Source organism: Mustela lutreola, chromosome 5 (genome assembly GCF_030435805.1).
Source record: "Mustela lutreola isolate mMusLut2 chromosome 5, mMusLut2.pri, whole genome shotgun sequence".
Taxonomy (NCBI): domain Eukaryota; kingdom Metazoa; phylum Chordata; class Mammalia; order Carnivora; family Mustelidae; genus Mustela; species Mustela lutreola.
The window spans coordinates 119494531-119510386 of NC_081294.1; the positions used below are offsets into that span (position 1 = coordinate 119494531).

At 34.1% G+C, this 15856-nt stretch overlaps 1 protein-coding gene across 4 annotated transcripts in view; it reads right to left on the bottom strand.

The window, feature by feature from the left end:
- Window positions 1-15856, bottom strand: part of KIAA0825 (KIAA0825 ortholog) — a 410058-nt gene that overhangs the window by 325327 nt on the left and 68875 nt on the right. For all 4 annotated transcript variants that reach the window (XM_059175470.1, XM_059175467.1, XM_059175469.1 and 1 more), the window contains one exon: window positions 13447-14116. In XM_059175470.1, the coding sequence (XP_059031453.1) occupies window positions 13447-14080 (634 nt within the window). In that variant the 5' untranslated portion in view covers window positions 14081-14116. The remainder of the gene's footprint in view (window positions 1-13446; window positions 14117-15856) is intronic.

Here is a 15856-nt window from a genome sequence, read left to right on the forward strand (position 1 = left end):
GTGAAATATTCTTTCCATTCTTTGAAAAACACACAGGTGTTCCATGGAGGGAGGGAAGTGCTATTTTGTAGTTGCTAATTGTTGCTGTATGAAAGCAAAATTACTAAAACTAAATCTACCCACATTCTCTCTTACCGAATATACTTTCCATCTTTGTTGCCCTACTCTCTTTAGAACAAAGACTCGGAGGTCTTAGAACATTTAATGATGAATAATGGGTCAGAAAAACTGATTCCATGCAGCAGAAAACATGTTTAAGGTAAATAAAGATGCGCATGCATAAGCACGTAACTACGCTTCACTCATATACCTACACATCCAGTCATTTTTCTCAGTTCTTCATCAAATAATTTTCACAGATGATACAACCTTCCGTAGGAAGAACTGGAAATAAAAACACCATCAGTTCCTCAGGGAAGAAACATCCTGGTACTGAGCTTTTCATTTATTTTCTTACAAGGCATTGAGATACAATGAGAAGACTCTTCTAATCTTAGTTCTTAGAATTGATTTGCTAACCAGCCAAAATGACTTGATTTTCACCCAAAACACAAGAACTGAAAATATTGCACTAATTTCAGAGTAGTGATGCAGCAAAGATAACAAAAACAAAAAACAAACAAAAAAACCCGAGGAAGCCTATTGCAAACATAATGCTAACTAATGGTATTGTTATTAATTAGTCTAAAAAGGATCTCAAACCTGCTAATAACTGTTTCCATGTTTAGCTTAACTTTGACAAAAAGCTTAAATGTAAGCAGCTTAATTGCATCTCTATGAATAAAATGAGAGTCTCCTTCTAGACACATTTAAAAAAATATATTAAGTAAAAAATCAGTATAACTTTCCTTTTCATGTGTTATTATGTAAAGTCTTGGGTAACTTTTTTCTTTCCAAATCTTTCCCATAGAGAAAACCTAGTGATACAGATTTGTGCTCTACTACTTTGTTCCTTCCAAAACTCAAGTTTGTTTAATTTTACATGTAGAGAAATAAATACATGTGTTGCAAATCCAGAAAGTTCAGAACAGAAATCAGAATTATGGCTAAAAGGGAATTACTCTTCAAATTACACATAGAAGGATTCGTTATCTTATAAAGGAATCCATTTAGCAAAAGACAAAAATTAGTTAAAAGAGTTAAAAGTAGTTAAAAGAGAATGAGTTTAGTCATGATTCAGAAATGGACTTGAATACCAGTTCAAGTAGTTCCTACAGTGGGACTTTTGGCAAGCTACTCAACTTGTCCAAACTCCATTTCTTTATCTATAAAATAGGAATAATAACTAATTTTTGAGAGTATAATTTTGTTTTATAAATTTTTATAAATTTTATAAATTATATAAATGGCATATCAGTATATAAAGTCCTTAGCACAGTATGTGATAAACTAGAACTTATAACTTAAGCTTCTAACAGACTTTATGTATTTGTAAACATAACATAGGATAACAAGGAAGAGTGAAAATGATCAATAGGGAAATGCTTATGAAAACTAATGTTGAATTCACGTTCTGAGTAGCATCCTTTGCCAAGTATCTACTTTATTCAAGTATTTCCCACAAAATAGATCCTAAGTGATATGTGCCATACAAAAATTCAAGAATTAGCATGGCTGAAAATGACTTTTAAACACACAAAACACAATCTTAAGTTGCTTGAAGAATTTGTACTGTTCTGGCTCATACATAAAGGATGAAATTAAAATGAAATAGTTCTAGTTTTTATCCTCGCCCTGATGGATCACCTTGTATACTTCTACTAGGGAAAGATCAACAGTACAGAAAGAAATTAGGTTCAATGGAGAGAGAATGCCCTCCTGGCTCAGAAAAGGGGAAGACAAGCCCCAAGCCCCCTTTTCTCAGCTGATGGCATGGCTGCCCTAGCATATTCTAGAAGCCTCAAAAAGGCACTGAATATGCCATGTAACAGAATTGGCTGCAGCAAAGGCTTTAGGATGAGTGATGCCAAAACCCAAATCATCACTTTTGACATTCTTTACATGTGGGAAAAAAAATACTGAAATTATTTACGAAAGTTTAACATGTGTAATAGTTTCATTATAGTATGGCTCATCAAATTTTTACCCACAGATTTTTAGGACAAGATCACTCTTCTATGCCTTCCAGGCTTAATTCTGAGGCTTTCATTTTGTACTTATATAAGGCTTTGTATGGAAACAGAGAGGTTTTTAGAAAAAAAGTATTGTCCATGCCTACTGTCTGCAGCTTTGCAGAAATGAGCTGGTTCTTCCTCAGGAACACCCCCCCTACCACCACACACACACGCAAGTCATTATTAAATCCCTGTCTTGTCTGCTTTAAATACATGCCAGAAAAAAGGCATAGAGATTTTTTTTTTAATCGACAGTACAGAATAATAATTGCATTTCCAGTTCTTGTCTGTGATCTTAATTTTCAATTATCTGACTAAAAATGCCCCTGAAATAAATAAAGCAATAAAAGAAACTAAAAATAAAACAAATAAAAACACTTGATTGTGGAATCAAAGGGGAAACCCCCAAAATAATTACTAGGAATAGCTTCAGATGTTAGCTGGAAGAAGAGAACTCTACTTCTTTTTGCTTAAACTACCTACTGCCCTCTTCACCATTCCGTCCAGACAAAAAAATACAAACATAGGAGGTGGGCAGTTTTTGTATTGTTATTCTCACGTTTCACTTGAGGAAGAAAAATCACATAGATAAATATCTAAAACAAGTTTTTGTATCTGCTTTTGTGGCAAACAAAATCATATCCTTAGCCAGTTAACACATCTGTACTGTCAGTAGGGAAATAAATGTGGCAGCTTCCAGCGACAAACTATAGGTATAAAATCTGGGTGTGGAATAATTTCCATGACACACAGTCAGAGAAAATGGAGAGTTTAGACACCACCTAATATAACCCTTTAATTTTATCTATTGCAACAATTTGAAAAGGTTAAATAACTTACCTAAGGCCACAAAACAAGGGGGAGGAAGATGTAGGACCACCACCCTTGAATCCCAGTAAGTACATTTTTCACCTTCTGAGAGCCAAGTTCATTGTAAATAAGGAATGCACCAGTATTTCATTAAAAAATGGTATTCATGATAAAGCAGTGGGGAAAAAAAATTGAGCAACAATACCATTTTCTAGAATTCAACGATGCTATGAAACCTGAGACTATTGTTATTTTAGAGGAACTTGTAATAACTGAATAAACCTATTACTTTCTCTTTTGAATTCTTTTTGCCTGTTACTGTTTTGTATTATTTGAAATTTCAGCTTCTACTAGTGTGGAGTTAGAAGGCATAATTGTCATTAGAGATTTAACAAAGCTCTTCATTTCTGCCTCAGGAGCACATGACAGGGTGAAAAGATGCGGTGTCCTTCCAGAAGGCTTGGAATCTTCTCTAACAATACTCATACAAAAGCTTCTTTTTGTACACATTTTGCATGCTGACCTCAAGATACTTCATCTTTCCTGAGTGATCTTCATCATTCAACTAATCAGAGCTAGTGGAGGAGCATGAGAGAAACTGGGGTGAATTAACATTGGCCTACTTTCCAACTGTGATCTGAGCCTCCTTAGTCGAGAATTTCTACCTTTATTTGGTTTCAAGGTCTTCTTTACCCTGAAGGATCTTTTCTTCCCTTGAAGGATTCTGTTTTTCCCACTCTCTCTACCTTCCTTAAACAAAATAGCAAGGGACTGTGAATGCGAAGTGGCCTTAGATGCCACTTAGTTTCAACCTTGCACCCACTATAGATCTTTAGACACCTTCCAAATATTCAAAGGCATGTGTTGTATTCTCTTATGTCTTTGCTTTTCTAGCTAACAATAACCTTGAGAAAATTCAGAGTAAGAAACACAGGGACTGGGAAATTTCTCCTATTAATAAAATCTCCTAATGTATCATTGCATAATAAAATACAGAGGATTGATATGCCTGAAATTTACTACACATAAACAAATCCTCTCTTTTTTCAAACATGGAGAAAAATGGCAATAACTTTCCTTAAATATAAAGAAAATACAATTTTAAAAACTAAAAGTAATTTGATCAATTAACCACTCCAAATGTAGATATAAAAAATGTTTCAATATAAGGAGGGGACAATTTTGAAACATGGATGACACCCATACATGAGTAAATATGGATCTGACATCCCAGATAATGACCTATCAGGTCATAATAAAAATGCTAAAAGGTGGATTTCTAGCTTTATGAAAGTTGCTTGACTTTATTTATTTTTTTAAAGATTTTATTTATTTATTTGACACAGAGAGAGAGATCACAAGTAGACAGAGAGGCAGGCGGGGGCAGGGGAAAGCAGGCTCCCCGCTGAGCAGAGAGCCCGATGTGGGGGCTCGATCCCAGGACCCTGAGATCATGCCTTAGCTGAAGGCAGAGGCTTTAACCCACTGAGCCACCCAGGCGCCCAGTTGCTTGACTTTAAATGAAAATTTAAAGCCTTATAAATTAGGTGAAACAACACTATTATAGCATAAATTGTTATAAAATAATTGATAATTTTCTCCAAAAATTATAAGAGAATCTATGAGAACACAGATGAACAAAATAAGAATTATTGAGGAAATCTTGGTTCTTATGTCATTTTTGAAACACTATAAAAGAATATCTAAATAAATAATATGGTTCTTTTCTAGACAGATCATCAAATCACAAAGATTCAATAATATATATATTAACATGATTTCATCATATTCTTCAAATTGCAAAACATACAAGCTGTATATTTTAAAACTTTTTAAAAATTTTATTTATTTATTTGACAGAGAGAGAGAGAGGGCAAGTGGGGAGCAGCAGACGGAGAAGCAAATTCCCTGCTGAGCAGGGAGTCCGAGGCAGAGCTTGATCCCAGGATCCCGGGATCATGACCTGAACAGAAGGCAGACACTTAAGGCTGAGGCATGCAGGGACGCAAAGCTATATACTTCTAAATGTATTATAATACTAAAGTAGCAAATGATCTCAAAGAAATTAAAATTACAAAATCAGAGGAATATCAAGGAGAAAAAGGGTTACCATACAATGTCAAGAAGTGGAATTCAAGTCAAGGGATGAACTTATATAACATAAATTAAGTGTCTGCCTGGTACTTTGTCTTTGGAAGATGGCTGGAGAGATTGTTACCATATTTTAAATGCATGTACCAGAGAACTTGAATCAATACCCAGCTGCATGGTTGCAGGCAGAATTTACTCTGAGGTGCTCAGGTGAACACTAAACCACCAGAAAGGCCAGCTGGTAAAATCAAATAAAATAGCATAAAAAGTGCCTCATCATTTTCTAAGTTAATAAGCACATGCAACTCATGAGTCAGTTATGAATCACTGTTAATTAAAAAAGAAAGGCAAAAAATTTGAGTGTAGAACACAGGAATGTTAAAATAAAAAAGAAAATAAGAAAGTGCCTGGTAAATTATTTTTATGCTAGTTGCCATAGTGCAGTTTTTGCCATGGAATTTAGCAACATATCAAAATAATATACCAAATAACTGCAAACAACAAAATTCTCTTTCTGTGGACTTTTAGAAAATAATTATGTGAGGCCTTGGAAAATAGTTACCTTTATAGTCTCAGTTTTCTCACATTTAAAATATGAATAAGGTTCAAAGATTAAATGAAATCATATATGTAAAACATACATAATAAAAAGTTGTAATTATTTTTGATACTCAAGTACTGTTATCTCTATATATTCATATTACAAATACAGATATAAACATACATTGATTTATATGTACACATAAATAGTTTATAGATCATTCTGGGGAAAAAACAACCAATCCTCAATCTACCTAGAAAAATCAAAGGCGGTTAAGGATTCAGTGGATCCAAATAGCCTTAGCTCATCAAGTATGTAGTAGTATATGCAGAAACAGATAGCACATCAGTTCATTAATTAGCTGATTAAAAACTGAAGAGAAGCAGCACTCTCAAACATAGCTAACAAGGCCAAACATTACACAGATACTAAAGCCAGATAAGGACACTACATGAAAATAAAATTACAGGCCAGTATTCCCAATGAATATAGATGTAAAAATTCTAAACAGACTATTAGCAAACTGAATTTAACACCATATTAAAAGGATCATACACCATGACCAAGTGGGATTTATATCTAGGATGCCAGGATGTTTTAATATACGCAACCAACATGATACACCACATTAATAAAAGATAAAAATCATATGATCACTTCCGGAGATACAGAAAAGGCATTTGACAGAATACAATATCCTTTCATGATTAAAAACTTGCAGTGAATTTGGTGTAGAGGGAACATACCTCAACACAGTAAAGACCATTTATAACAAGCCCACAGCCCACAAACTCAAAGGTAAAAGGCTGAAACATTTTCCTCTAAGATCAATAGGACAAAAAGATGCCCATTCTAACCACTCTTATCAACATAATACTAGAAGTCCTAGCCAGGACAATCAGACAAGAAAAAAAATAAATAAATAAAAGGGATTCAAATGAGGAAAAAAAAAAAGAGTGAAATTGTCTTTGCAAATTATATGATCTTATATAAATAATTCTAAAGATTCCACTAAAAAACTGTTAGAATTAAAATCAATGAACTCAGTAGTTTCAGGATATAAAATCAACATACAGAAAGCAGTTGCATTTCTATATACTAGCAATGAAATATCTGATAAAGAAATAAAACAATCCCACTCACAACAGCACCAAAAACAATAAAATATTGAGCAATACATTAAACCAATTGAGTTAAATATATGTATACTGAAAAATGTAAGAGTTTGAATAAAAAAATTGAAGAAGATACAAATAAATGGGAAAATACTGGATGTTCATGCATTGAAAGAATTTAAGCTGCTAAAACTCCATTTTTCCTAGAGCCATCTAGATTCAATGCAACCTCTATGAGAATTTTCAGTGCAGGGGCAACTGGCTGCTCAGTCAGTAGAGTGTGCAAACCTTGATCTTAGGCTTATGAATTCAAGCCCCATAATGAGTGTAGAGATTATTTTAAAAAATAAAATTAAAAATAAATTTCAATATGGTTTGTCACAGAAATAGAAAAAAATAATCCTCAAATTTGTATGGAACTACAAAGAATTCAAATAGCCAAAGCAATCTTGAGAAAGAACAAAGCTAAAGGTATCACACTTCCCAATTTCAAGCTATACTGCAGGCCTAAAAATCAAAACACAGCGACCAAGGAACAAAATAGAGAACTCAGAAATGAACTCTCACGTGTCTGGTCAACTGGTATTTGACAAGAGAACCAAGAATATTCACTGGGGAAAGGATTAAATAAATGGTGCTGGGAACACTGGATAATCACATGCAGAAGAATGAAATTGTACCCTATCTTAAAACACTCTTAAAAATTAATTCAAAATAGATTAAAGACTTAAATATAAGTTCTGTAAAACTGTAAAACCTTGAGAAGGAAGCACTGACACTGGTCTTGGCAATGATTTTTTAGATATGACACCAGAAGCACAAGCAACAAAAGCAAAAATTTTCAAATATATATATATATATATATATATATATATATATATATATATATGTAAATGATGGAATATTGTTCATCATGATAAAAAAGGAAATCCTGCAATGTTCAACAACATGGAGGGACTCTGAAGGTATTCTACTAAGTGAAATAACTCCGAGAAAAGACAAATACTTTACAATAAAACATGTGAAATCTAAATAAAAATTAATTCATAGAAATGAAGTATTATGGTGTTTACCAGAGGATGGGGAAAAGGGGAAGTGGAAAGATGTTAATCAAAGGTTACAGATTTCTAGTTAGATTAATAATTTCTAGGGATTCAAATGAATATATCTTACAATAGTATATTATACACTTGGAAGTTGTTAAGAGAGTAATCTTAAATATTCCCACCATAGGAAAGTAATGGTAATTATGTGACATGATGGAGATATTAACTAATGCTATGGTGGTGGTGATTTTATAAAAACATATGCATATCCAAATCAAGCAATGTGATACAATACATTAATAAAAGAAAGAACAAGAACCATATGATACTCTCAATAGATGCTGAAAAAGCATTTGACAAAGTACAGCATCCCTTCCTGATCAGAACTCTTCAAAGTGTAGGGATAGAGGGCACATACCTCAATATTATCAAAGCCATCTATGAAAAACCCACTGCAAATATCATTCTCAATGGAGAAAAACTGGAAGCTTTTCCGCTAAGGTCAGGAACACGGCAGGGATGTCCATTAAAACCACTGCTATTCAACATAGTACCAGAAGTCCTAGCCTCAGCAATCAGACAACAAAAGGAAATTAAAGACATCCAAATCGGCAAAGAAGAAGTCAAACTATCACTCTTCACAGATGATATGATACTATATGTGGAAAACCCAAAAGACTCCACTCCAAAACTGCTAGAAATTATACAGGAATTCAGTAAAGTGTCAGGATATAAAATCAATGCACAGAAATCAGTTGCATTTCTCTACACCAACAACAAGACAGAAGAAAGAGAAATTAAGGAGTCCATCCCATTTACAATTGCATCCAAAACTATAAGATATCTAGGAATAAACCTAACCAAAGAGGCTAAGAATCTATACTCAGAAAACTATAAAGTACTCATGAAAGAAATTGAGGAAGACACAAAGAAATGGGAAAATGTTCCATGCTCCTGGATTGGAAGAACAAATATTGTGAAAATGTCTATTCTACCTAAAGCAATCTACCCATTTAATGCAATCCCTATCAAAATACCATCCATTTTTTTCAAAGAAATGGAACAAATAACCCTAAAATTTATATGGGACCAGAAAACACCTCGAATAGCCAAAGGAATATTGAAAAAGAAAGCCAAAGTTGGTGGCATCACAATTCCGGACTTCAAGCTCTATCACAAAGCTGTCATCAAGACAGCATGGTACTGGCACAAAAACGGACAAATAGATCATTGGAGCAGAATAGAGAGCCCAGAACTAGACCCTCAACTCTATGGTCAACTAATCTTCAACAAAGCAGGAAAGAATGTCCAATGGAAAAAAGAACGCCTCAATAAATGGTGTTGGGAAAATTGGACGGCCACATGCAGAAAAATGAAATTGGACCATTTCCTTACACCACACATGAAAATAGACTCAAAATGGATGAAGGACCTCAATGTGAGAAAGGAATCCATCAAAATCCTTGAGGAGAACACAGGCAACACCCTCTTCGACCTCAGCCGCACAACATCTTCTAAGGAACATCGCCAAAGGCAAGGGAAGCAAGGACAAAAATGAACTATTGGGATTTCATCAAAATCAAAAGCTTTTGCACAGCAAAGGAAACAGTTAACAAAACCAAAAGACTACTGACAGAATGGGAGAAGATACTGCAAATGACATATCAGATAAAGGGCTAGTGTCCAAAATCTATAAAGAATTTTGAAAACTCAACACCTAAAGAACAAATAATCCAATCAAGAAATGGGCAGAAGACATGAACAGACATTTCTACAAAGAAGACATCCAGATGCCAACAGACACATGAAAAAGTGCTCCACATCACTCGGCATCAGGGAAATACAAATCAAAACCACAATGAGATATCACCTCACACTAGTCAGAATGGCTAAAATTAACAGTCAGGAAATGACAGATGCTGGCAAGGATGTGGAGAAAGGGGAACCCTCCTACACTTTTGGTGGGGATGCAAGCTGGTGCAACCACTCTGGAAAACAGCTTGGAGGTTCCTCAAAATGTTGAAAATAGAACTACTCTATGACCCAGCAATTGTACTACTAGGTATTTACCCTAAAGATACAAACGTAGTGATCCAAAGGGGCACATGCACCCGAATGTTTATAGCAGCAATGTCTACAATAGCCAAACTATGGAAAGAACCTAGATGTCCATCAACAGATGAATGGATAAAGAAGAGGTGGTATATATACACAATGGAATACAATGCAGCCATCAAAAGAAATGAAATCTTGCCATTTGCGACAACGTTGATGGAACTAGAGGGTATCATGCTTAGCGAAATAAGTCAAGCGGAGAAAGACAACTATCATATGATCTCCCTGATATGAGGAAGTGGAGATGCAACATGGGGGGTTCAGAGGGTAGGAGAAGAATGAATGAAACAAGATGGGATTGGGAGGGAGACAAAGCATAAGTGACTCAATCTCATAAAAAAAACTGAGGGTTGCTGGGGGGAGGGGGTTTGGGAGAGGGGGGTAGGGTTATGGATATTGGGGAGGGTATGTGCTATGGTGAGTGCTGTGAAGTGTGTAAACCTGGTGATTCACAGACCTGTACTCCTGGGGATAGAAATACATTATATGTTTATAAAAAATTTAAAAATATATAAAAATTAAAAATAAATTTAAAAATGCATATCCAATCAATACATTGTACATTTCAAATTTACATTGTTAAATGTCAGTTATATCTCAATAAAGCTGGAAGAAAAAAGGTCCTACACACACCCGAACTGCTAAAGATACATCTGTAGATTACAGGAATCATAAGCAGGACACTTTCAAACTGGTATTACATAGTCATCAGATGAGAAGAAGGTGGGATAATTTTGAGAAAAGTAAAACAATGACTACACTAAAGTAGAGTTAACAATACAGAGGATTCAGAGCAGTATTTTGTTTTGTTTTAAGATTTTATTTATTTACTTGACAGAAAGATAGAGAGTACAAGTAGGCAGAGCAGCAGGCAGAGGCGGAAGCAGGCTCTCCACCGAGGGAGCCCAATGCAGGGCTCGATCCCAGAACCCTGGGATCATGACCTGAGCCGAAGGCAGACGCTTAACCAACAGAGCCACCCAGGCACTTCTGGAGCAGTGTTTTTTGTCTGTTTGTTTGGGTTTGGTTTTTTAAAGATTTTATTTATTTATTTGACAGGCAGAGATCACAAGTAGGCAGAGAGGCAGGCAGAGAGAGAGGAGGAAGCAGGCTCCCCCCTGAGCAGAGAGCCTGATGTGGGGCTCGATCCCAGAACCCTGGGATGATGACCTGAGCGGAAGGCAGAGGCTTTAACCCACTGAGCCACCCAGGTGCCCCAAGGAGCAGCGTTTTCAATAGAATGAGCTATTTCTATCCTGTTCCTTCAGGCAGTAGAGCACAGCAATAGAGTAGAGGATCTGCAGTCAGACAAATCTCAGTTTGAATCCTGGCTTCACTCTGTAACCTTGACCAAATTACTTATTATCGCTCTGCCTAGTTTCCTCACTGTATAACAGAGATAACAAATAATGGCACCTACTTTGTTGGTTGGTTAGAAGGAGTAAGTGAGATAATGCACATCAGTGTTTGGTGCAATTAATGTTAGCTATTGTTACCTAATGAAAATCTTTTCTATGGTTTCAGGCAAAATACTGGAAGACTTGGCGAACATAAAAACACAGATCTATACTAAAGATAACATAATGTACAACCCATTCAAGTCAATGTAGATTTCATTATAATAGGAATATAAATTATTATACTTGTATTAATATTTACTATTAATACTATTATGTGATTTCACTCATCTCAAACTGTATTTCCTTAGTAAATAAAATTTGGTCACTGGGTCAAATATTAGTGGAAAGTATGGTGGATCCATTTAAGAATTAGTTTAGCAGTTCTTGAAAACAGCAGTTATTCATTTAGTTTTCTTTCCCTTACCGCGTCTAGCTCAGTACCTTAAAAATGGTAGCTGCTAACTCCCTTGCCTGTGGTAGGTGCACAATAAAGCTGAACTGAATTGATTTTCTGGTAGTCTGAAAATGCTGTTTGAAATTTCTTTTGCAAGTGACAAAGCACTTTATTCTACGCCTTAAGACAAGGTCCACTACCATGATAATTAAATTCATTGGTCTTGGAGACATAATGACCTACATATGAATCCTGATTCTGTACAACATGACCCAGGGCAAGTTAATGTTTCTAAGCTTCTTTCTTCGTTTATGAAATTAGGGTAGTAAGAAAAAGAATGTATATGGCACAGTGCTGGCATATGGAAAGCATTCATTTAACAAGTGATTCATACCAACGTTTAGATAAATGAGCTTGAGAAAGATCAGTGCACCTAGACTTGTAGAAAATGTTTCAAATTTTGGTGTTAAAGCCTACACACATAGTTTTCTCTCACGAATGAGAAAACACCTCAATATCAGCCCTAAAGACTCCATAGCAACTTACACATATTTTCAACCATATGGATCTTTTCTTCTGTTATAAACTATATTTAGCATATATAAAACTTTCATGTTGAAAACACTTTACAAGTAAGCAGGAATTCTTTTAGAGACTATATTAGAAAATAAGTATACTCATGAAATGCATTTAAAATTTATGTAACAATTAAAATGAAAATCTATTTGCTTTGAGCAAAATTGTAATGTTCCTAAATTAACTTTGTATTCTGCCATAACCTAAAATTGGCTGATGCATGTCTGTTCTGTGATGTGATATAGTTTCCAGAGGAAAATAAAAAATATAAAAGAAAATAACAAGCTGTTTGAAAATTCATGTATCCTAGTATTTTGGTATTCTGGCATTTTATTAAGAAAGGTATGTAAAACTATAGTGAGCTATGGAAATATTTATAAAGTGATCATAAATTCAAAGATAGCAATTCACCAAGTGATAATTTTCAAATACTTAAAAATACAGCTTATGCACCTATTTAGAAGTATGCCTCAGAGATTTTACATAAAAGCATGACTAATAATTTTCAAAAATATTATTTCCTACCTTGATTTTTCTCCATTAGTAGGAAATTAAAATGGTGACAGGAGAAATTTTATTATATCACAAGAGTTTCTTTCTTTTTTCCTTTATCTTTTAAATAAAATTAGAAACTTTCAAATCACTTTTGCTTTGTGTATATTCTTATAGAAATAATACTAGAGAAGTTCCTCTAAAATCATTTATAGCTAAAATGTTATATCTACCAGCAATTTTAATAATATAGCTGCCATTTCATAATAGCTCTTTATTGGAATTGGCTGACTAAAGGAATACAAATCTAGACTTCCAATTTCAGTTCATGCAAATTTCAACATATTTCTAGCAATTATTTTTCCCTAATAAGGTTTCAGCTTTGGAAGTTACAATTAATTAAAAACTATCCTCTCTGTTACATATATATGAATATTGGTGGATATATTCATATATACATACAATTTCACTGGGTAACTCATGCAATCAAAAACACCAAAACTTTTATTGGCAAACTTTTGGCTTATGTTTTTCAGCATCTTTAATAATTCAAATAACAGGGGAAAAAAAGCTCTTCTACTAGTGTACTTACAGAAAAAGAAATGCAGAAGAAATGTGCACTGCAAAAATTACGTAACATTTATTTTCTGATTTCAAGTTTGCAATTAAGTTTCATCAAAAAGAAAAATGTTAGAGAATTAAAGATATCAAAAGGCTTAAATTGAACCAAACAAATTTAAAAGCTCACTAACCCAAAGCATGCACTGCTCCTCTATGCCTGCTGGAGCTCTTGCTTGTTCTAATCACGGGGACAGCACTTTCTTCAAACTGCAGCTCACAAAAACTTTCAAGAAATTTTTCCATTTCTTCTGTAACAGTATCCAGGTAAGTTTCTTTAATGAATTTCACTGTTGAGGTTGGAGCTAAAATTTCATGTAGTGTGTTAAAATCCTCTTTTATCATCGAATATAACTTAAGCATTGTACTTTGGTATCCATGAACCATGTCGTCTAAATTTGATTCTCTGCTGTAAGAAGGAAAATAGTTCTGCAGCAGTTTAACCAACAGTTTATTCTGTATGCTTTGGTACTTGACTATAACTTCTGATTCTGGATAAAGAAACAAGAGTTGCTGTATGCACTGAGTTTTCAACCAAATCTTGTGCTGTGAATGGCTTATTTCATTAAGGCTTTGTAATCTGTTCACTAAGAAGCGCCGGAGCTGTAGTCTGATATTATCCCATATAGACATTACATCCATAGAGGAATAATCTTCGACAGAATGAAGAGAAGTCCTAGAGAGGAAATGGAAAGATGCTCCACTTAGCAGTGATGGGAATGAAATGCTGCTCTGGCAGGAGAGGTCCCAAAGTAAATCCAGTATCATTTCTTCTTGATTTAGTTCACTCTTCAGCAAATCTTGCTAATAAAAGTAAATTACAACATTAGAAATGGGATTAACTGTAAGAGTAAAGAAAAAACCATTTCTACAGTCCCACAATTTCACAATAATTCAGGTATATTTAGAACCAATGCTCTTCAAATCTTGTTCTATTTTGTTTTTGCCTTTGGAATGTAATCGATTCAGGTATTTTAGAAGGTTAGTTTTATGATCTGTTAAATTTTGTAAACCCAGGTGATGATCTATATTTTCAGTTAGTTTTCCAAACACAGTCTAGTTTTCAGGCCTCATTGTTATCCATTCACAATATAACCTGAGCTGCAGCTTAAAAATTCTAAATAGAAATGTGCAACAAACATCGATTGAAATGTATTCCTCAGACAAAATAAATTCAAGATCATGCCCCTAAGTAATTCCTGGTAGAAAATCTTCATGCCTGAATGAGTACATCTATTCTTAGAGAACTCCAAATGAACATACAAAATAGAGACCTTTAAATAACAGTATGTGCCTGGAGGTTACTAATAGCAGTCATCCTGAGGAATAAAATTTAATACATTTAAAGAATTTAACTTTCATTTAAATTCCTTTTTGAGAGCCATGTTAAGAAAGATTTTACCTTGGAAACTAATCTGAGAATATTTCAGTGCTCTCCAAAAAGATAACTAAATCAACATGGGGAAAAATACTCTCAGAATCATTTCCCCAAAAGATGATATGAAATTATTCCTTTATTCTTTCTGTGCTGACAGAAAACAATGGTAGCTATAATTATGAATAGTAAAGGGACAGAAAGTTACTTTCTTTTTGGACTTTGTATTACATGCACACATTCTCCTTACATGCTGACTTTCCTAATTATGTCTCTTTCAGCTAATACTGAAATTAGTTCATATTCTCTGAGTAGCAACAAGCTGATTGTAAGAAAACTAGAAGCAAAATTCGGGTGGCATAAAATCAGGCTGGCTTTGAAATTTCTTACTGACAGAGATATCAGAGGTATTATCTGTGATTCAGAATTATAAAGAACTCCTAGGCAAATTCCAGGAATTTGCTCTCAAGTCATTCTAAGCACTGTCATGTCCATTTTAATATTCTATCTATAATAAATAATATCCAGTATCTATATAGTATCTTATTATATAAAAAGCACTCTCCTAACAAGTCTCTGGCTTATTCATAATAAAAACTCTGTGACATAGATATTTAAAAACTCAATTTACAGATACAGACACTAATGTGCAACATGTTTAAGCTACCTTCCAAATGTCATGTACATTAAGCACAAAACCAAGAATGAATCCCTGGTTTCCTTCTTCTCATCCATGTTCTTTCTACTAGACTCCAGACAGCCACAAAGTGCACTGATCTTTCCGAAACTTTCTCTCTCTCCTTCCCTCTCTCATCCCCCTCCATTTAGCTATCTTGGCACTTCTGGAAAAGAAATGTCCTTATATAGAATTCAGAACGCCAGCATTATGGTAAATATTATGAAACAACCAAGTCATATTTGTGTCTCTATCTTCGTTTTTTAAAAATCAGACTAAAACTGTAAATATTTGATCAAGCAAGATTTAAAGAATAATAGGTTACAAAAGTTTAAGACATGTGTTTACTATGACTACTTAAATTTAAGAATAATGTCAGTAAAAGTGCCATAATGATGATCTCTTAAGTACTTATATAATTAATAAATAAAAATGTTTCTATTAAAAAAAGAGAGCTATGAAAAATGACTGTTAAGATTGACACTTTTAGCAT